This window comes from Abramis brama, assembly GCF_963993115.1.
Source record: "Abramis brama genome assembly, chromosome: 20".
NCBI lineage: Eukaryota > Metazoa > Chordata > Actinopteri > Cypriniformes > Leuciscidae > Abramis > Abramis brama.
Window position 1 is genome coordinate 15,179,144 of NC_139982.1, and position 23,365 is coordinate 15,202,508.

Consider the following 23,365-nt stretch of genomic DNA (forward strand, 5'->3'; position numbering starts at 1 on the left):
AAACACTATACGAATGTAGCCGTCACTCCTGCTGTTAAATGATGTACTACATTCATATTAATACTACAGCAAATTCAAACATGCTCTCTCTGGATCTCTCAGCGCTGTCTAGAGGTTAACAGAGTCAAGACACACACAAACACTATATGAATGTTATAATGCAGCCAGAGCAGGAATCAAGGCTTCATTGGGACAGCTTTCTAGCATGGAGATGAGATCATTTTAAGATGAGGAGGTGCTCTTTTAGTTTTCAACTGTCATAACATCTCTTGATAATTGCTCTTTTATTGAAGTTTTGGGTACCACTGGCCGAGAGACCTGTGGCGGAACAAAAAGAAAGGGGAACAAAAGATTCTCCGCCTGGCCCTCCTCTGGGGGAGGGAGTGGTGCAGTCACCATCTCCCAAAGAGCAGTAACTTCCACCTCCGGTTCACCCTTCTCAGGGTCGCTTGCACTTCTGCTTGCCACCTGGTTTGGCAAGTGGGCGCCTTCGGTGCAAGAGGGCACCTTCGGCGACGAGCAGGCAGAGGATTTGCGGCCAGCAGACGGGCAGCGGTCCGCCTCCGTCAGCATCTGGGCAGCCGACAACTGTTGGGCGAAGCTCTTGACTGTGTCGCCGAATAGCCCAGCCCGGGAGATGGTGGAGTCCAGGAACCGATATTTATCGGCCTCCCTAATGTTTGCCAGGTTGAGCCAGAGGTGGCGCTCCTGGACCACCATGGTGGACGTTTCCTGACCAATCGAACGTGCAGTCTCCTTCGTCGCTCGGAGAGCAAGGTCGGTCGACGCACGTAGCTCCTTCAGGAGCTCTGGGTCAGAACCACCCTCATGCATGTCCATGAGCACCTGGGCCTGGTGGACCTGCAAGAGCGCCATAGAATGGAGGGCGGAAGCAGCTTGTCCACAGGCTCTGTAAGCCTTGCCCGTGAGACCGGACGAGAACTTACAGGCTTTGGACGGGAGCTGCGGATTACCCCGCCAGGAGGCAGCGGATGCCGGACACAGTTGCATCGCGACGGCCCGCTCCACCGGGGGATATCCACATACTGCCTCGTATGTGAGCCGCCCCGAGAAACCAATCGTCCAGCCTAGAAGGTTCTGGACATGGTGGAGGGTTCCACAAGAGCCCAACCTTGTCTGCGGCTCGGGATAGCATAGCCATCCACTCTGGGTCAGTCTCGGGCAACGAGACAGAAGGAGGCAACGCAGCAGAAGTTCCCCAGAAGACTGAAGCTCCCCCTCCAATGCTGCGATCGACATCTGATCGTCAGCGGGAGCCCCAAAGGAAACAGCTGTTTGTCCATGAGAAGAACCAGCGCGCTCCAATGGAAGCTCCACGGCTTGCAGTGTTGCAGAAGGCGTGAGGGGCCCACGAAGGTTGACTCGGCGGGGAAGCCCTCACGGTGATCCTCAGGTCACCCTGGCTAAGCGCCGAAGTAGCCCTATTCTGGGGACCAGAATAGGCACTAGATCGGGGCATAGGCGAGGGGACTGCACCTCCCTTGAGGTAAGCCAGTCTCGACCTCAACACCGCAATAGTCATGTTCCCACAGTGAGAACATGAGCTATTCACAAAAGCAGCCTTAGTGTGTTGAATGCCCAAACACGAGAGGTAGCTATTGTGGCCATCAGCTGGTACCAGGGAACGACCGCACCCAGAACGCACGGGTGGAATGACATCCTGAAAAGGAAGCAGTGTCAAACCTGTGATCCTCTTTTAAGGAAATTACTCTTTTACTTATAGTGCTGAAGCACCCAGGGATGGCCGCGGTGCACAAGCAGGGATAGTGCAGCCTGCTATGCAATCTCAAAATGGGAAACGCCCACCAAACCGACACAGAAATGTATGTGCTGTTAGAACAGCAATTGCTGAGCTTTTAAAGCTTGCGGCGTCACACCAACTGATCGCGCCGTCACACCAACACCAAGAAAAAGGATCTTCCCACAAAGCAGATTATTTTGTTAGTCTTAAACACACTCTGGAGAGAACAGGACAGCTCTGCTCCGAAGCGAAAGACAAAGGTGCGTGCATCTGCTTCCATATTTATACCCGCATTGCAGGGCGGGACGAGGCGCGAGATGTAAATCTCGCACAACAATGTGCATTGGCTCATTCTGTATACACTTGAAGATGATAGGGCTCCCTGAAGTGATCCCAATTACGTCGGCACGTCGACTTAACGTTGATCATGACTGACTAAAATAACTTCTTTCTTACTGAACTGTTCTTACAGAACTTCACATTCAACAGAGGAGGAAATGTGGTTAATTTGGACCAGTTCCACTGATGAATTTCTCCTCATTAGCTGACCATCATTAGCTCTGTAAAAGCACCAATAACTGAATCAAACAGAAGCTGAGGCATAGACAGCACATAGCTTTGTTAACTGTAAAAAAAGAATATGATGTTTAATTACAGGAGATGAAGACTACAGTCATGTAAGTATCTGCTTTATTCTGCAAGGGGCAGGTCGCCCTCTCATGGAGGCTGCCATGTTGAGATCACATGACCAGCTGAATACTACTCACTTTATCTTGATAATTCCCCTGTTTTTAGACACTTTTGTTTGAGGAATAAATGAATAACGGCAACAAATTTGCCTGTGATGGGATGACTCAAGGCCTTGCCTTGCCTTGCCTTGAACGAACATCTGATGCTTAAGGCACACAAAATGTCACCATCTTATTGGTTGAATTCTAATTTCTACAGGATTTTCAGGAGAAATCTGTGTCGCGATCTTAAATGGTCTGTCTGGAAACAAAGCCATTGTGACACCAAAGGCCAAACCCAAACCCGAAGAAGAAAGCCGGCATGTTTACAACTGTGACAATGAGTGCTTATCAGGATCAACTGAATGCTGGATTATCAAAAGTATGTGAAGTATGTAAAGTTTGTGGCATAGACTCTATAAAGATGTCCAAGAGTTTTACATGCCAGTCTGTTATTGTAGGGACATTGACTTTATTCACGCCCCTAAACATGACGCTGAACAAAACAAACTGGGATTGGTTGCTTTATAAGTCAGTGAGGTGGTCTCTTGGGAGGTCCTTGGCCAATGGAGCCATCAGTCTGAAGGTCTGGCTACACAAGACTAAAACTGCGTCCACATCAGCAGATGGCAGTATAAAGTCCAAGACAATTGTCCACAACCAAAAGTGTCAAATCAACAAGTGAAAAAATAATGGTGAAATTTGCTGCCCATTATTAATTTACACCAGAACCAAAAGTGTCGAATCAGCAAGTGAAATATACTTTTGTTAAATGTATTTATAATTGTATTATTATTATTATTATTATTATTATTATTAATTTATTAATTAATCTCAGGCTCCCTACTATAAGCTTGGATAGCTTCTTTGGGAGACCTGATTCACACATGAATATATGTGCTATCTGAATTATGCCATTTGTTCTGATATTATGTGTGGGTGAACTAATAAAGAAAGAAAGAAAGAAAGAATTAATTACAAATTATTTCGATTGAGGCTTTTTTCTTTTTTTTCTTTTTTTTTGGTAACTCAGCAATGTAAAAACAACTTTAGACTTCGCAACAAGCAAGTAATGTTGTGCATATTTTTGCTCACACTGGCAGCATTCTCAACAACACTCAATATAGCATGTTCAAGATGTACATATACTGTGCCCACTATGCATATTTTTGTATGCCTGACTAATTACTGCAGTATGCTGTATGTAATACTGTATCCCACAATGCAAAGTTCTCAACGTAACTTTCCATTTACAGGGTTAACTCTTTGTACACATGCTTGGAATAAAAAAGTGAAATAACCATTCAGTATTTACTTAACTGACATAACAGGTAATTGACTCCTCTGACTTAATTAAACAGGTAATGTAATGAGGTAGGCTATGCATTATGCAACAACAAGAATGCTAATACTAAAACTGACACATTTATCACTGCATTTCACATAGGCTACAGTATCACATTGATTATAAAAAATTAGCAGTCAGTATCCTGTTTTATCAATTGCATGTTATGTACAGTTATTGTACAGTTATATTATGCATGTTATTTACAATTATGCATAACAACACACGGTCATGTAAATCTAGTTACGGTTTGAAGATGCAGATTACCTGCAGTTCCCACCATGACCAGTAGATATCACTAGAGACTTCTGCAACTCTTCATCCAGCTCTCTTCCTGATTACGTTCATCCTTAATCCCTGAAAAGAAAAATCAAAGGTTATGTTTAATAAATAAAAAAATAAAAAAATATCAAGGCCTGGTTTCACAGACAGGGCTTAGATTAAGCCAGGATTAGGCCTTAGTGCAATAAGGGCATTTAAGTAGCTTTTTAAAATGTGCCTTAGAAAAAAAACAAAAAAAAAACTGATGTGCATCTCTATACAAAACAATTGCACTGACATATTTTAAGATTTGTCAGTGCAAGTTGCTTTCAGTTAAAACAGCTCAAGCATGAATTTTAGTCTGGGACTAGGCTTAAGCCTTGTCTGTGAAACTGGGGATAAAGGTTAGGTTAAAAACACCTAAACCAATGCTCCAAGCGTAAGGTAGTAGTTTAGTTGATATTTGCACTGATATTTTTGTTTTCCGCTTTCCAGACAGGTTACCAAACACTCCCCTGCTGTGTCCCAATTCAAAGGCTGCATCCATTGTGTCACTGCGGCGTGACAAAGGCTGTCCCAATTTCGAAGGCTCCTTAAAATGTGTCCTTCGTTTCCTGTGAAATTAAGGATAAAATATATGGATCCTTCGCTGCATTGTGTACCCCTGAGTTCATTGCGCACCAATGGCGACATTTTTTTATTTATTTATTTGTTTTGAGAAATTGCCGAATTACACTTTTAAATGTAAGGATTGGGTTTCAACTTAATTACCTTTAAATAACAAAAGTGATGTCCAATACAAATTACTGCTGGTCATTTTCTTTTTTATGAACAATTTTAGTGAAAAGTATGTTTAATATGATTATTTTTTTAGAGAATGTGTACTTTATCATAGTATGGTGTTTGGGGCAGACATCTATTTCAAACCTTTTGTCTTGGATTTATTTTGACCCCCATGACTTGTAACCAATGCTGCCATTTGAAATCGATATTGACATAATCATTGAAATACAGTTTTAAAAAGTAATATAATAATAACCACCATAAAGAACACTGAAGAAATAAAATTGGGGGGAAAAGAAGCACAGGACAAACACACTTGGCGGTTCATAAATAATCCTGCTCAGATTTCATGGTGAATTTTTGCTCTTCACAATACAGCAGTGTTAAATAGATTAATAGCGGGATCCAGAAAGCAGGTGTTTGCCATTATAGTCCAGTAAAGAAGGAGCATGTTAAATCCTTCAGATCCAAGGTAAGATTCAGGGGAGTCAACCAAGAGGTGCTCACCCAAAGAAGGCAGCTGGATTCACATGTGCTGTTGACAGGCAATGAGGGTTTTTAATGGCATTCTTTGATGGCTCAGCAAAACTTCAGATTTCTCTTTAAGGAACTGCTGGGTTGCTAAGACCAGTGGATCAGAGCACACATCTGAAATTCACACCACAAATACCTTCGATGTTCCCTTCTTAAAAATAACCTAACCTTTAAAGACGTTCTTTTTATTTAGAATGAATAGAATTTAATAGAATTTTCACCTCTGCTAGTAATGCCTACTTTCACTTATTAAATTAAAAATGCTTTGTGTGGGTCTTGACATTACTCACCCGATGATCCATCAAGACATATACAGGACATCATTCTGCAAGAATTATAAAATATTATAATTATATTTTACCCTCACACTTGATATTAACCTTTTAGAGACAAAAAAGTTCTGTCATGACAACACTCTGAGTGTTTGGCATGGTAATGTGTATGACAATGTTAATGTGTTTGGTCTTGGCGGAAAAGATCTGCTACACTGCTGTTATTGCTGATGCTGTAGGTTATTGTTGCTGCTGCTGCAGAGCAAGTACAGGACTTACACACACACGACACACTGCTGTGAGCAAGTAAGACATGCTGCTGCTGTACAATGTAACGTACATCAATTACCTGTAGCATATCCATGCAGGTGGAGCTGGGGAAGGTGGAGGGTTTCTGAAAGCGCACTGCACTGTTAAGGCAAATGCTAACCAAGTATTTGAAAGTTGAGTATGCAAGCTCATTGGCTACTGATATACATCAGGAACCAATCAGCTGTGCCGTATAGAGAATGATGTGATTGCAAGCAGATTGAGTTAAGGACCGATCAGCCTGTGCCATCTAGAGTTTCATGACAAAACTTGGAATGAATCTTACCTTGATGATAAAACAACAAGCAGCAGTTGGTTTAGAATTGGAGTTAGTTATATTGAATTTTAGTTTAGAAACAGTTCTGTGTGTAAAGTCAAAATTAAACCTCATTGCTACCCCTTTTACTTTCGTTAAAAAAAATGTTGGGTGGGACTTTATGAGATAAATACCAGTAAAACTGGTATCAGGTGGTTTGACGATGGAAAAATATGAGGGCTTGGTCAACTGAAACTGAGGTGGGGTTTACATTTAATAAATACAATTTTCTTTTTAACAACATTCACAGATGTTTCATTTGCCTTAAGACATAGAAAGTCCTTTGTCTAATAAAAAGGAAAAAGTGTTTTGATTCCGTGTTAATTAAACAAATTCAAGATTACAGTGATAGTTAAATTATATAAAATAAAAAAAAGAAAGAAAAGAAAGCAGAGAGCAACAATTATTACAGATGGGGTGTTTATTTAGAAAAGGTAGGATTTTGGCAAACAGTCAATCTTTGGTATTTCTATGGACTATAAATTAAACTGTTCCTACAGAACCTTTAAGTAGTATATTTTATTTAGATCGAAGTCAGGAAATGATCATAGCGGATCACTCATAATCGTCTTCAAGATTCAGTTTCAAACATCTTCTTCCTGCCGCCCATACCAGCCTTATCCTCAATGTTCTTACGCCAGTCTCCAACATCACGCAGTTCTTTATCCTGTAAGAAAAAGGGGGTTTCAGTGACCTGGAAGTTGTCTGATCACCTAAAAATGAAAATGTGGTCATCTTTTGTAGTCACCTCCTCTTTGACCTCCTTCTTGACTTGTTTCAGGTTGGCTCTCAGATCCATGGAGACCTTGTGCTTGGAGCCCAGCAGAGCCTGAAGCATAGCGTCAGCAGACATGCGCACTTTCTTCAAAGGAGGCTTCTTGAACTTGCCCTTCAGGTCAACGATCTTGATATTTAAGTCTTTGACCTAAAACACACAAATAATCTCGCTGACCACCTCGATGATGGACCACATAGAAGGAGATGCACAAGAAACATCTTACCTCATTAACGACCATGATGGCTTTGTGCTCAAGAATATATCTCTCCTCATCAACAACAGCGATTTTTTCATGTAACTCTTTGCAAAACTCCTGTTGACAGATAAAAATTCACGCTAAAGCTTTGAACTTCCCCAAAACCTTCTAGAAGTAATAATAACCGGATTGGACCTGTAGTTCTTCTTTGGAGCTTGGACATGAAAACTGAGGACAATGTTCTTCCATGTATCTCTTCCTCTCCTCCTTCTTCTCGATGTTCTCTGCTTCCAGTAAGTCTTTTGCAACCACGAGCATCAAGCTCTACAAGAAAATTTGATTAATTGAGAATCCTAGTATACTTATCATTTTTAATGGAACTTTTTTGATGTTGGTTTGGTTCAACTGATAAAACATGCGCTCTTACCTTCAGGCTGTGTTTTTTACTACTAGACATTCGTTTGCTAATAAAGAGGAGAAATAAGGACATATTTTACATTAGGATATTCACCTCTGTATTGTGGCATTGTAGTAATATGTGTACTTTGTTTAGACACAATATTTACCGTGCTTGCAAGAAAGCACAGCATTGATATTCCTCAAGCCTTCTAATTACCGTTTGTTCTAAACTATGATCCATAAGTTCTTAAAATTTTGCAATGACCCCCTTTTAAACTTTTTTGTTATGTCAGCCTTAGGGCCCAATATATGTAGACTTTCATCAACAAGGGCAGTCTCATCCAGACAAATCAAGCCAAAAATCTATGCAAAAAGTTGCGTAGTGCGTTCCAGCCTTTAGATTAGCCCCTTAGATTTTTTATGAAATGTAAGATTAGAATTTGAAGAATCTCCCATTTTTTACATTGATAGAATGTTAGCCATTCAAAACATAAAATATTTGCATTCTGCCTTACAGGCAATGGAATATTCTTCAAAATAATGAATGGATTGTATACTTACTCAGACATTTTGGAGAGAGTTCTTTACAACTTTTTGACAGGAAGAGAAAAGAGAAATGCATCAGAGGCCAAAAAATACACTTTACGCAAGTATGAGAACACAAATGCTTCTAGGTACACAAGCATCCTTTAGTTTCAACATTGCCACAAAGGGCTCTATAGCATACATTAGTACAAACGGTCTTCTACTGTCATGGTGGAGCAGCAGTGATGAGAAATTTAAACTGTCGACAGCACTGATTAATTAAAGCGTCACCCCCCACCTACACCAAGTATATCTGTCCAACAACTTCAGGTTAAGGATTCAGTAAAGCCCAAGGCTCGTTTCTAGCAGAGTTTGAACCTACAACCTTTCGGCAACCACTGCAGGTGGACATAATGGCACCAAATTCAAAGACCAGGGTTCCTCAAATCCGGTCCTGGAGAGGCCTTAATCTCCAGCCTTAATCAAAGACATCTGAACAAGATAATCATTGTCTTCAGAGTTACAGGTCATTGAGTTTGATGAGGGTTTGATCTAAACTCTGCAGGCCAGCGGCCCTCCAGAGCCGGATTTGAGAAACCCAGCCATAGACATTCTGATCATGTGAGCTTTTTTGCATTACCCTTGATGTCACCACATGGTTCCCAAAGCCTCTTTGACTCATCCGAGAGGATTTTCTCTAGGAGGCCACTGCAATATGATCTCAAGGCCAGTACATCAGCTGCAAACACAGCCCCATACTCAAGAGCATCTCTGAGATGTCAAAGATATGACAACACAGCTCTCCTTTATTCCCAGTTGAACAACTGTCTCAAATGTCTTTCTTAATATACTCCTCCTCTGAGACACAGACGGGACTAACTGGCTAACCGATGACAAACTGATTGACTAATTTAGTACACTTAAATGGATTCTTAATGCCTCAATCACATACTTAGAAAGCTGTGAAGACAACAGTCAGTTCACATGCATCTATTTGAAGAAGGACTATTCTAAGTAGGCATAAGGTGAATGAGGACACAAAAGCATGTGGCAGAATAGATCATGTAGTACAAAAGCCTTAGTGTCTTCTTGTGTGAGGGTTTGGTAAAAGAGCAACTTAAGAACTCTTAAAAGTCAAGACTAATCAGTTCTCTGAAGAAATAGTGAAATTCCAGCATATTCCAGAGCTTCCAGATGGTTAAGGCATTTCAAACCATTACACAATAACTAGAAGGTCTTTGTGAATAGACAGCATTGTCTTTCAGATTCAAAAGTTTATACGAAGACAGCATCGTAAATCAGTTGTTTTTAAGGAGGACCATAAGAAAGTGTTGACAGGTGGAGTAAGACTTAAGGATCAGTCTCAAATGTATGCTCATGTCGGTGTTCACTTTCAAATGGCAGTAAACTGACATCAGCAGGCAGTATATCAAACCTGACTTCCCCCTTCAGATCACCATTCAAATGATTTATCTTCTTTTTAGCATTGTGTTTCCAGAAGGAAAGACTTCAGTTGAGATCAAAAAACAGAAACTTTACACGAGTTAAAATCGCCAATAACGATCATACAATGTTTTGACGACTATTTGAAGATATTTTCACAAATAATTCACAAATCAACTTGGTCTAAATGCACAATAGCTACAAAACTATCTAAACAACAGTACAACAAATAATCTATACAGTACATATATGATCTTTGCAGATGCCTTCTTAACATTGCAAATTAAAAAGAAGAACCAATCCCCATGACAACCTTCTCCATCACCTCAATCTCCAAAAATATAAATCTCGAAAAACATCAATCCCACAAACTACATTTTACAACTTCTAACAAATATCTACAAAACAAAATGGTATGAACTAAGACAATGAACCGAGGGAACTGCTCTCACCCTTCTTGAAGAACAGAGGAACGTCTTCTAGGGACAGATGGCTGTCAAACCGAGACACAGGCAGCAGACGTGCTAAGAAGATATATATTGCATTCTCTGATCTCTCTGCAAATCCATGGTTTCTCTTTATGGAAGTGGATTAACCACCAAACCAATGAGCTGACAAGGTCATGAAATACGGCACTATCCCTCCTTCGCTGCGCCTTCAGTATAAATATCCTGTCCTTAGTTATTCTTTTATTCTAAGAATGACTTTCTCACAAAGACATCTTTGCTTCACAATCATCTATATCCATCCATCCATCCATCTATCATCTATCTATCCATCTATCCATCTATCTATCTATCTATCTATCTATCTATCTATCTATCTATCTATCTATCTATCTATCTATCTATCTATCTATCTATCTATCTATCTATCTATCTATCTATCTATCTATCCATCCATACATCCATAAATAAAGAATACATATCATAATGTGAGTTACCTTATGTTTGTGTGTTCAGCATGTTTCCAGACAGCTGCTTCTCACAGGTGCCAGGAAGTTACCTGTTATATTTATACTGTTACCTGTTATATTTAATCATAATAAAAATATGTTAGAAACTTTTATTTACTCATAAACCAATAATACAAACTGACAATAAATACTTACTTGTTCTACAGATTGGTGAAGAAAACTGGTTACAAAGTGGTTTAAGCATCAAAATGAACACAGAACATCATTCCTGCTTAAACGTTTTAATGATTGTGTAAGACATTGATACATGGTTGAGAATGCACATTTCAGGTTCAATATTGAACAGAAAACTAAGTTATCACATTTACTTTCCCATAATAGCAAATGTAAATGAATGTGTTTAAAGTACAGTTTCTCGCACATTAAAGACAAGGCCAATTATGTTTGAGCAGCACATTGAACTTAAAAACGAAAACAAAATTTAAGCCTCAGTTTCAAACATCTTCTTCCTGCCATCCATGCCAGACTTGTCTTCAATATTCTTACGCCAATCTCCAACATCACGCAGTTCCTTATCCTAGTATGAGTAAAAAAAAAAAAGATTTAGTCAGTGAGCCAATATACTTAGGATTTGAGATCAGCATCTTTTACAATTTTGAAGGTTCTAAACTCTTTTAGACAAAGCAGTAACATGAACTGCGGGGAAAGGAGAAGAATGCAGTTTAAACGCTCACCTCCTCTTTGACCTCCTTCTTGACTTGTTTCAGGTTGGCTCTCAGATCCAGGGACACCTTGTGTTTGGAGCCCAGAAGAGCCTGAAGCATCTGATCGGCAGACATGCGCACTTTCCTCAGCACGGGTTTCTTGAACTTGCCCTTCAGGTCAATAACTTTGATATTCAGGTCCTCGATCTACAATCAATCAGTGAGGGTTACCAATATAGAAACTACAAGATAAAACAAAAATTGTATTGTAATATAATTTAGATGACATCTTACCTCCTTTGCGCACTTATTGACTTTCATTTCAAGGTCATATCGCTCCTCGTCAGTGACATCAATTTTGTGGTGAAGCTCCCTGCACAATTCCTATAAACAATGAGGACAAAGAGTATTTATTTAATTTTATCCACTTATATTATGTGTCCTTTTTTATTATTATTTATGGGAATTTATTATATTATACCTGTAATGCCTGCATGGATCCAGGTAGAGACAGAGGCTGGCAGGTTTCTGACATGTATCTCTGCCTCTCCACCTCTATGTCCTTTACTTCCTGTTCCAGTAAACTTTTAGCGATAGCAAGCATCATGCTCTGGGACACAGAGAGGCAGGGTGTCATTATTAATCATTAATGGTCAATGAAAAATAGGTTTTATTTTAAATCATACTGTACCTTAAGATGATGCTTGCGACTCGAGGATATCTTTTTCCTGAGGTGTTTTGAAATTTTGAGATCAATCAAATACATTGTGTAAAGCAGTAACTAATAACCACAAGACACTTTTTCACATTATTATTTTATATTCAACATACACAAACATAAAAATATACCACCACAGCAACTAATTTCTGTTAGTTGAGGAAGATTATGATAATCTAAAAAAGAGGAATTCAAAATATTTACTTACTCCGACATCTTGGCTGAATTTTACTTTTTGCCCGCTGTGAAATAATACAAAATTTACAATTAATGCAAAGCACTGGTAAAATTACAGTATGCAATTAAAGTAATAATGAATATATTTCTTATCAGCATGGAAAAAGGACTGTGCATGGATTTAAAATGTGCTTTGTTAATGTTTAAGCTTGTATAGTTTAATAAAAATTAAAAAAAAAGTTCATGTATGCACATTTTTTTTCTTTTCTCATCATTTATTCAATTATTGATTCATTCAGTTTAATAAGATTATTTAATATAATATAATATAATATAATATAATATAATATAATATAATATAATATAATATAATATAATATAATATAATATAATATAATATAATATAATAACTATTTGGGAGGCTGTAATAATCGCATGGTGAATGCAATAACAAAAGTCTTAATTTGGCTATCAGCATGATACAGGAACAAAACTCATAGGACACAACCACTTCAACACAAATGACATGGAACAATGAAAAGAGGACACTGAGGGTTTAAATACACAGACAGAGTGTGGCAAGCAGGGTGGGCTGAGAGGCGTGGGAATGGAGCGAGGCCTGTGGCGCTATTACTAGCATCACCTGCGTGCCACATTAGCCTCATGTCTCAAGGAGGAGCTCCGGGACGATAGGACCCAGGACCAGGCCTGGAATTTATGTTGTGTTTTTTTATGTTTATTTGCGGCAGTCGTCCGAGAGGGGCAGCAGCTTTACTTTTGTTTTGTTGTTTGTTTGTTTATTTTACAATTCAATTATTGCGTTGATCGTTCACCGGTTCCCGCCTCTCAGTGTTCTATTTCATTCTGAGAACTGAGTGATCTGCGTTTTTGCCAGTCACCAAGATTTCAACAATATTTAAGTTTGGGTAAAGCGCAGTGCTGAACGCAGATGTCGTCCAATCACAGTGGAGGAGGGACAGGACAAATACCACACAACCAACCGTCACATTCTAACGATAACAAACGACAAAAACAAGCACATCTCTTTATCCAAATTAAGTGCCAGAGCAAGTATTTTACATTGTGTTGACATTTTTATATTCACAAAAAAACTATTTGTGAAATCAGATACTAGTAACAGTTCAACAGATATTCAATATCATAGCACATATACTGTAACATCTCAAATGAAAAAAAAAACCGTTGCACCGCCGAAACATTCTCAAGCGCTCGTAGCAAGGCATTTTAAGAAAAGCGCTGGTGAACTGGTGGACACAAGGCCTAAGAACAGGTGAGCAACTAATGAGTAGCTATGGAAACTAATAATGACCAGGAACATAGGCAAAACATGAGCAGGAAAAATGAAACCAAAACACAATGAAATTAAACAGTTTTACACCCCATTACACCCCCCACCCCCCAATAACAGGGCCCGATTTACAGCTAGCGCCAGCGCAAACCCTCTTTTGGAGTTTAAAAATCTACTGTGAGGATTTACTAAAGACATGCAGTGAAAAATTTGTGCTAAAAAGCCGTGGACAAAGTTTATTTCTGCGGCTGACCTTATTGCATATGCATTTGTTGAAGTTTCCCTTTCAGACGCAAAATTTATGAGAGGAGAGTATTTAAATGAATCATGCAAGGTGATATATTAAGGTTTGCGCTCGTTAATTTACTGGTGTTTGCACCATTATTTACTGCCCAAAAAAAGCAAGTCTTAAACCAGATGCTAACAGGTAGACTGCGTTGGTCATTATGGAAATTATCCGGCTGCGTCTGTGTTCTTTAATTTGCGAGTCGTCAGTACATCACGTGTAGACCTTTACACTACTAGCACTTTTATTGTAATTGCGCTCTCATGCTAATTTGCCCTGTTTAGTAATTTGGCCCCAAGTGAGGAGGGAAGGCAGAGGCTCTGGAAGCAGAAAACAGTCCAGGAAACAGGAGGAGATAACGGCGGGAGAAACTAGGGAAGTGATGACGGCAGGAGGAGCCAGGAAGGAGATGAGAACAGGAAGAGCCAGGCTGAGACTCAGAGCACAGCCAGGATGAAGGCCCATGGCGGAGTCGAGGGAAGGAGGAGCCATGGTGGATACTTGGCAGGCGGACCCAGGGGGAAGACAGACTGAAATGGAACCGATGGAAGTGGAGACCCAGGCGGAGCCGAAAAGCCAATGAAACTAAGCAATACTGATGGATTTGGAGGCAGAGGCAGAGCCGCAGCGACGCGTGTACGAGGCGGAGCCAGGATGCCAGAGGACTGAGTCAGAGCCATTGGGTCTGAGGACCAAGGTGTAGCCAGAGGGAAGCTGGAGCCTGACGGACCCGAAGGGGTGGAGGGACGAAGTGTAGCTGAAGGCCGTGGCGCAGGCCGAGCGACGACTGTCCAAGGCAGAACCAGAGGGACGACAGCCCCAGGTGGAGCCGAGGGAGGGAGGAGCTAAGGTGGAGCCAACTGGTCGACTAGCTGAAGTGAAATGATGGGCTCGGCGGCTGGAGGCAGAGCGAGGGGATCCCCTTGCCAAGATGGAGCTAGAGACCTAAAGACCCAAGGCAGATCCACAAAGCAGAGTGTAGTCAACAGAAGGGGAGCCGAGGGACAAAAGGGAGCCTGCAGAGGCAGGGCCGGAGGGCTGGCTTTCTTGGATCGCTCGCTGAGGCTGGTGCAATAAAAAATGCAAAGCGAGCGATCCGGGTAGTGGTTGAGCCACGACAGGTCTAAAAATGTCCTTGTGTGGTCCTCAAGGATATGCTCTTCCTGCTCTAAACAGAGCAGGTAGACTTCTGGTAAGTGCATTTATAGAAACATCATACAAAAATATATTATCTTTCAATTCCTTGTTCTGTAACGATTTAGGTGGCTGTAATAATCGCATGACACAGGAAATGCAATAAAGTATTTACTTGGAAAACATGCCAGTAACAAAATTTATAGGACACAACCACTTCAGCACAAACAACACAGAACAATGAACAGAGGAAACTAAGGGTTTAAATACACAGACAGGTTAATCAACAGAACTAAGAACATATGAGGAACTAATGAGGAACTATGGGAACTAATGATCACCAGGAACACAGACAAAATTAAACCAAAACACAATTAAACTAAGCAGACTTAAACATAACCCTGACATTTATAATATAATCATCATTATGTTCAAATAAGGCAGTGATGGAGACTTCTGGTCCAAAGTGAATCATCTGCTATTTCTGGGCAGAAGGTATAAGTTTTCCATCTCCTGAGATCTTCTGTGCTAAGCCTGTTTCTGGGTGACAATCAAAATCTTGACCCCACCTCTATTCCTTCCCTTCCAATCATCTGCAACTGATCTAACATAATGACTCAAATCATGACATCAACGTTTTCCACATAAACCCCTCTCACGGTTTTAAATTCCATTTATTTAAAGGCTGAGCCAAACTTAAATGTATGACCAAATGTCAAAATTTATTTCCAATACTTTAGAACTTTAGAACAATACCAGAACTTTTTTTTCCCATTGGATGAAAATTCTGTCATTTACTTACTCACATATTATATTATATTATATTATATTATATTATATTATATTATATTATATTATATTATATTATATTATATTATATTATATTATATTAAAATTTAAATGAATGTGTCAGATAACACTAAACTTAATTTAATATTTACAACATAAATGTCCCTAATAGGATTTTAAAAAAAGTATATAATAATTAGTTAAAAATGGAGCAATTATCAACTGTCTATTCTTCTTCTGTGTCAGGATTACTTTTAGAATGCAAATTGCAATGCCAGGTCAAAAGTATGACAATGATTACCATTGTGATAATGTGAGTAAATATGTAGTAAAGTCCTTTTCATTTGAACAATGCTAATACCCCAGATTTAAGCCATAGCATCATTGTCTAAAGCACCAAAGAGATCCCTGAGGGTCATTTTAGACACGCCAGCTGAAGTGTTATTTATTTATTTTAAGATTCGGTCTTGACAGCAAGATAAACATTGGCATATCACCATCTAGTCCAAACAGCCGAAATGAATCGAGTTTCCAAATCTCAAACCAACACATTATCTTTCATCTACCAAGTGTGTGTCAGAATAGCGCAGTGATTTTTCAATAGCAGTTTTCTATATTCCCAACAAGAATACAGATTTAATGTCCCATGACACATAAGACAAAATAAAACCAGATAATTGATTTCCCAACAAATCAGTCCAAGTCTGAACAAACTTTTCTTAAAGATGCTGAAAAATTATATCTTAAATTCCACAAAAAATCATCTGTCAATGTCAAAAATGTACACAGTGCAGTTGGTCAAGATTCACCCAGATGCTATTACAACATTAACAATAGGATAATAAAAGGAAAAAGCAGAGAAAACAGCATCTCACCTATGAACTGAGGCACACACAGCCAGAAGAATGGAGGAAGAACTGGGTCTCTGCAGGGAGCGGGCATCATAAGTATATATTGTATTCCCCTATGACCAAGGAAATCCCATCTCTCTTTTTATGGTAGTAGATCCATTCAGAGAACCAATAGAACACACACACCTGAAACACAATATCAAATCCCTCATCTCCACCCGAACCCCCTCCATATAAATAACCCCTCTTTAGATTGTGCAATTTATTTTTAATCTAACAAACTGAAGCCCACACAGTGTTCATTAACCCAGGCAGTGAACACTTTGCTTAGTTAATAAAAAATGCATTTGCAAAAAATAAAAACTATTGTATTACATCTTTTATAATATTCAAAATATATACAATATCATATTAAACTTTTCAAGCAACAGGAATGGTGCCCCAGAAATTTTCCCCCAGTCTGGCAAATGAACCGAAAGGAATATTGCGATTTGATCTCTTTCTTGACTTTCTGTGCAAAGCCAGGCATATCTAGAAAGACAGAAACTTTTTTATTATTATTATTCAGTAGATTAGCCTGTGAAAGTAGCAGATTCTACTAATGTTTCCAAACAGCTGCTCTGGTGCTGATGGGTACCTGGGACTGTCCCACCCCAGGCACTCAAATATAGTGGTGTAATTGGCACAGCTGTCAAGAGCATGATAAGCATCTGAAAATGTGCAAATTAAGGAATAATAATGATTTTCTGTACATTTTTATTATTCTAATGGGTGCTGGAATGAAGAGAAAAAAAATTATAATCCGTTTTTTAAATAAATTGTTAAATTAGTAACGCGTCAACTGAAAAGATAAAATTCTCATTTGATAACATAACATTACAATTGATATAATTTCACTATTAACTCTTTCATTACTATTCCTCTAATATTACCTGAATGATCAATACAATTAATTTAGTATAATTTAATAACTTAATCCTAATTTAATAACAATTTAAGCTTTATGGCACTTAAATGTTAAAACATATCTCTAAAGTGGATATTAACTTGTTCTTTTAAATTGCAATAATATTTCACAATATTACTGACTGAATTTCAAACTTTTGATGGGTAGCATATTAGTGCTCTAATTCACTCTTTATTAATGCACAATTTGAACAATTACATCACACTTGAATAATGTTAAGCTTAGAATATAATTGTTCATCTATGCAATAGACTGTACCGTGTGTTATGTTTATTTAATTATTTTAGCCATTGATTTGCCACAGGTACAGTATCATTGCAATGAACAAATCAAACAAAAGTAATTGAAATAGCTAAACATAAGTGGTTTCCCCAAATTCAATTAAAAAAGCAACTTTTAATGACTTCTGCAATCTCAAACTTATTCAACCCCTTCATGGCAAGCAACTTTAGTACTTAGTAGAACACCCTTTTGCTGTTATGACCGGCTGCAAATGAGATATACAGTTGTGGTCAGAATTAATGGCACCCCTGGTAAATATGATCAAAAATGGCTGTAAAAAATAAATCTGCATCGTTTATCCTTTTGATCTTTCATTAAAAAAATGTGCAAAAATCTAACCTTTCATTGAAGTAAAAGAATTGAAAGTGCGGGGGAAATCATATTATGACCTAAATGTTTTTCTCCAAAACATGTTGGCCACAAATATTGGCCCCCTTTTATTAAATACTTTTTGCAATCTCCTTTTGCCAAGATAACAGCTCTGAGTTTTCTCCTATAATGCCTGATGAGTTTAGAGAAACAAGACATTTCAGACAAGAGACAAGAGATCAGAGATCATTCCTTCATACAGAATCTCTCCAGATCCTTCAGATTCTGTTCAGTTTCATGTTGGTGCTTCTTCTCTTCAGTTCAGCCCACTCATTTTCTATAGGGTTCAGTTTAGGGGACTGGGACGGTCATGGCAGAAGCTTAATTTTGTGCTCAGTTACCCATTTTTGTGTTGATTTTGATGTTTGTTTTGGACCGTTGTCCTGATATAAGATCCAACCATGGCCCATTATAAGATTTCTAGCAAAGGCAGCCAGGTTTTGTTTTTTTTATCTGTTGGTATTTGCTAGAATCCATAATACCATGTATCTGAACAAGATGTCCAGGACCTCCAGCAAAAAAATAGGCCCACAACATTAAAGATCCAATGGTATATTTAACCGTAAGCATGGGGTACTTTTTATCCCTGTTTGCACCAAACACATCTGGTGGGTTTGCTGCCAAACAGCCCTTTTTTTGTTTTGAAGTCAGATGGCCCACCTCATGAGTTTTGAAGTAAGACGAGGATGGTTAAATACCAAGACAAGAGCTGCATGATCTATGAGAATTTGGAACGGTCTTCCTTCCAAATATTTCTGCCACTTTTCATAGCCAGAAGGGGCCAAGTACTTCATATTCGATCTGATAACGGGACTAACCTGATGGGTGCAAAAAGAGAGTTACAGAATTCACTTTCAGAATGGAACCAAAGCAGAATCCAGATGGCAATGCTCCAGAAAGGAATTCAGTGGACATTTAATCCTCCAACAGCCTCATATCATGGGGGAGTGTGGGAGAGGCTCATTTGAATGGTGAGGCAGATCTTATGCTCTATTTTACAACAACACACCCTCGATGATGGACTACAAACACTATTTTGTGAGATTGAATCAATTTTGAATAGTCGTCCCATCACCACATTGTCTGATGACAATCATGATCTGGAACCTTTGACACCAAATCACATTCCTCTGTTAAAATCTAGCCCTACATTGCCACTGGGATTGTTTCAAAGGTCAGATGTATACAACAGACGTCGTTGGAGGCAAGTACAATATTTAGTAGACCTGTTTTAGAAGAGGTGGTCCCAAGAGTACTTACCATTACTACAGGAACGACAGAGATGGTTTACTGCAAAAAGAGGACTGCAGAAAGGAGATATTGTGCTAGTCGTGGACAGTTCAACACCTTGTGGATCGTGGCCTATTGGAAGAGTAACCGAAGTTCTACCTAATTCCAAAGGACTCATAAGAACTGTTAAACTAAACAAAGACTGGTTTCTTGGAAAGACCTATTACCAAACTTTGCCTGCTATCGGAAGATGCCGAAAATTAGATCTGAACCATAGAAGTGACAACTGAATAATGATTAAAGGATGAGTATTCATTTTTCTTGTATAGACTCATTTGGCTCTATTTATATTTAATTTATTGTAATTGATGCTTAAACACTCAATTGGGGCTGGGTGTAGTAGCCATACTTACCACCTTGCCCCTAATTGAGTGTTTAAGCAAAATTTTACTTTGACCCCCTTCTATGTAAAGCGTTTTGAGTGCAGAGAAAAGCACTATATAAATGTAATGAATTATAAATGAATAATTTATTCATTATTATAAGACTCGAACCAGGCCGCGGGCCAGAACATCTCTGCCTCCGCCGGCCATGCACGGTCTTTGACATCTCCACTCGGAACCGCTTCTCCCCTCTTCGCAAGACGGATCGCAACGCTGTGACATTCCATCGTATATGGCACGTCCACGATACCTCAGCTAAAGGTGTCGTGCTGCATGCGGGGGTGAGCGACATCAGGCTGCGGCAGACGGAGGTTCTGAAGAGGGACTTCAGAAGCCTGATCGAGACGATACGCAGCACATCACCCACAACGAGGATCATTGTGTCCGGACCGCTTCCCACATATCGACGAGGACATGAAAGGTTCAGTAGATTATATGCTCTAAATGAATGGTTAATGTCATGGTGTTATACTGTTATAAGCACAAGCCCCGTCTGATTGGTCGTGGTGGCGGTGTTGCAACAATCTATAGATATTCTCAATGTTACTCAGAAAACAGGACACAGGTTTAATTCAAGTGCTTGTGCTAAATGTTACACTCTCCAAATCGTTTTACATAGAAGGGGGGGAATCTCCTCAACCACCACCAACATGCAGCATCCACCTGGATGATGCGACGGCAGCCATATTGAGCCAGAACGCCCACCACACACCAATTTATTGGAGGAGAGGAGACAGAGTGATGAAACCAATGAGTATGTATGGGGATGATTAGGAGGCCAAGATGGACAGAGGCCAATGGGCAAATTTGGCCAGGATGTCCTTCGAAAGAGTTGGGGTGTAACCCCGGCATCCTGGCCAAATTTGCCCATTGGCCTCTTGGGATTTTTAATGACCACAGAGAGTCAGGGCCTCGGTTTAACGTCTCATCCGAAGGACGGTGCTTGTTAAAGTATAATGTCCCCATCACTATACTGGGGCGTTAGGACCCACACAGACCACAGGGTAAGTATCCACTGCTGGCCTCACTAACACCTCTTCCAAAAGCAACCTAGTTTTCCCAGGAGGTTTCCCATCCAGGTACTGACCAGGCTCAGCCCTGCTTAGCTTCAGTGGGCAACCAGTCTTGGGCTACAGGGTGATATGGCTGCTGGCTGAATTATGAATACTTCAGATGCCCAACACCTATGAAAAGACGGTGCCAACTCCTGCAAAGACTTCAGATGACGCAAACTCTGAATCAACATGCACCAATGCTACATTTTTCTAAATGTCATAATCATTTGTTAACAAACAAGTATTCATTACTTCAATGAGCTCATTGTTTCTGCATTGAATTATTACATTGTTTAAATTAACTAAATTAAGAATAGCTAACTGTGATTTTGTATATGTACATTTCTGAAATACATAACTTAGTTACCTCTGATAACAGATCACTCTAAATTGTAATATGGACTCATGCACTTTCTGTGAAGCTGCTTTGAAATTATGTGTATTGTGAAAAGTGCTATACAAATAAATGTGAATTGAATTGAATACTGATGGAAGTATTGCCAATATCTCAATATCTCAAGTGAAATCTAATTCACTGCTAAGTACTCGGCACACCTTTCTAGGTAAGTTATTGGATCATCACCTTCTGTGCGTCCAAATACGGGGAATTCTAGCTTGACTGCTGCCTTATAAGGAATTGGGTGAGATGTAGATATTGCCTGATCAACTGGGAATGACTTTGTGAAGGCTTGCAAGGCTATAGTAGTAGAAACAGCATTTGGGGCAGAACAAATCATAGGCTTGAGCTGATTAACTCTTCTCTTTAAGCTATCCATCATAGCCTTACCCATATCTTGCACCTGTTCTTCCAAAACTTGCTTCAAACGGTTGCACCGCCTTTTAATTATATCGAAAAGCTCTTCCTCAAGCTTTTGCAGATACTGATCAACCACCTGTGCTTGAGTTGTCGTCTGTTTGGTTATCTCTCGAACTTGTTCCTCTAGAGTTCTAAGACAGTGGTCATGTTGCTGAAGGTGATTTTGAATGTCTTGCTCCACTCTTATAATACACTCTACATTGTCGTTCTCCATCTTGTCTATTCTCATGCTTAACTGATTTAATTTGGTTGCAATGGTGAGACTGATAAGACTTTCATTCTCCCCTTCTACAAGTGGAGGTGATGGCAAATCATTCAAACCAACATCCTCCTCATGTACTGCAGCCTGCTCCTGAACCACTGCCTCCTCTTCAGACTCTACAAACTACTAAGGGACCATATTAGTTCTTGAATTGGTTCTCGCCGAGTTGTGAAAGGTTCAGCAGTGAAGTCTGGGTCCGTACCCATATCAGCCTCGGCCCGAGATGCATCCATAATTTTAAACTGAAACAAATGAAAATGAACAATGATTACAAACAAGTTGCAAACCCTCACAATTGCAAATATCAATCAGCCAACATACAACATCATTTTTTTTTTTTTTTTCATGAGGTCCCTGTTTGGGCGCCATTTGTTATTGCCATTTGAGCACTTCATTATGTTAGAGCCTTTCAGTCCTCCACAACATGTCTGAATCCAGGCAGGAATAAAGTCAATCTCTCCCCACTCCAAATTACTGCAATTAAGAGGTGAGTAGTTTGCAATGTTTCAATCAGTTCAATAATAGGGTTAGAAATCCAACAAAAAACATGCCCCTTAAACCATAACCAGGCACCAGTCCAGGTAATCCACATACTGTAGGTGCAGAACAAGTTCAAAACATAGTCCAGATGAACTGTTCTTATTTTATGATGAATGAGGCCCATAGAGAGCCCTCTGAACAAATATGCAAAACACAAATCAAAATATGCAATTGACACAGATAACAAATATAGAATTACAATATATATACAACTTACACTGAGCTTTAGAACCAAAGATTTTCCTCATAATAGGGTTTCATGCATCAAGCTAAGCAAACACTCAAAGCCATGCCAGCACCTACTACTCCCTGACTTGTGTCTCTTAAAAGGATAACCCTTCTTTTAGAAACCTCCCTAGATCCCCCTTGAGGCAGGAGAAGAATTACAGCAAAAGAAATGGAACAGCTTATCAGAACTGTTACAGGGCAATATCTTCGCTTAAGTTTTAAGCATATTAAGGCAGCAAACACTTAATATGGGTTTGGTTCATACAGGGGTAAAAAAGTACCCCATGTGTAAAATGAAATACTCTGCTGTATCTTTAATGCTGTGGGCCTAATTTTCTGTCAGAGTTCCTGGACATCTTGTTCAGATGCATGGCATCATGGACTCGATCAAATACCAACAGATAAAAAATCAAAACCTGACAGCCTGTGCTAGAAATCTTATGACAGGCCATGTTTGGATCTTCCAACAGGACAGTGATCCAAAAACAAACATCAAAATCAAAACAAAAATGGGTCACTGAGCACAAAACCAAGCATCTGCAATGGCCATCCGAGTCCCCTAAACTGAACCCTATAGAAAATGAGTGGGCTGAACTGAAGAGGAGAGGCGCCAACATGGATCTGGGAATCTGAATAA

General features: G+C 39.5%; 2 protein-coding genes across 4 annotated transcripts; both read right to left on the reverse strand.

Annotated features, from left to right (window-relative positions):
* Window positions 1-6,805: 6,805 nt before the first annotated feature.
* On the reverse strand, window positions 6,806-10,659 carry tnni2a.2 (troponin I type 2a (skeletal, fast), tandem duplicate 2). Of its 3 annotated transcripts, none has more exons than XM_084094474.1 (7): window positions 10,595-10,659; window positions 8,245-8,273; window positions 7,712-7,748; window positions 7,480-7,608; window positions 7,312-7,401; window positions 7,059-7,235; window positions 6,806-6,977 (listed from the first exon to the last, which is right to left on the reverse strand). In XM_084094474.1, the coding sequence occupies exons 2-7, from the start codon at window positions 8,250-8,252 to the stop codon at window positions 6,882-6,884; spliced, it is 537 nt and encodes a 178-aa protein (XP_083950600.1). In that variant the 5' UTR covers window positions 8,253-8,273; window positions 10,595-10,659; the 3' UTR covers window positions 6,806-6,881. The 3 variants fall into 3 exon arrangements, with proteins under 3 accessions (XP_083950600.1, XP_083950598.1, XP_083950599.1); XM_084094472.1 differs by lacking the exon at window positions 10,595-10,659 and adding an exon at window positions 10,104-10,201; XM_084094473.1 differs by lacking the exon at window positions 10,595-10,659 and adding an exon at window positions 8,594-8,829.
* Window positions 10,660-10,832: 173 nt separating this feature from the next.
* On the reverse strand, window positions 10,833-16,652 carry tnni2a.1 (troponin I type 2a (skeletal, fast), tandem duplicate 1). The gene is made up of 7 exons (XM_084094471.1): window positions 16,560-16,652; window positions 12,198-12,231; window positions 11,963-11,999; window positions 11,753-11,881; window positions 11,566-11,655; window positions 11,302-11,478; window positions 10,833-11,144 (listed from the first exon to the last, which is right to left on the reverse strand). The coding sequence occupies exons 2-7, from the start codon at window positions 12,203-12,205 to the stop codon at window positions 11,049-11,051; spliced, it is 537 nt and encodes a 178-aa protein (XP_083950597.1). The 5' UTR covers window positions 12,206-12,231; window positions 16,560-16,652; the 3' UTR covers window positions 10,833-11,048.
* Window positions 16,653-23,365: the final 6,713 nt, after the last annotated feature.

Excerpts from the sequence above, each read along its gene's own strand:
- tnni2a.2 (XM_084094474.1), bottom strand. Across the intron at positions 7,609-7,711 it reads GTAAAAAACACAGCCTGAAG|AGCTTGATGCTCGTGGTTGC; the intron begins GTAAGAGCGCAT and ends ATTTTCTTGTAG. Across the intron at positions 7,236-7,311 it reads CCATCATGGTCGTTAATGAG|GTCAAAGACTTAAATATCAA; the intron begins GTAAGATGTTTC and ends TGTGTGTTTTAG.
- tnni2a.1 (XM_084094471.1), bottom strand. Across the intron at positions 11,882-11,962 it reads GTCGCAAGCATCATCTTAAG|AGCATGATGCTTGCTATCGC; the intron begins GTACAGTATGAT and ends TCTGTGTCCCAG. Across the intron at positions 11,479-11,565 it reads TCAATAAGTGCGCAAAGGAG|ATCGAGGACCTGAATATCAA; the intron begins GTAAGATGTCAT and ends GATTGATTGTAG.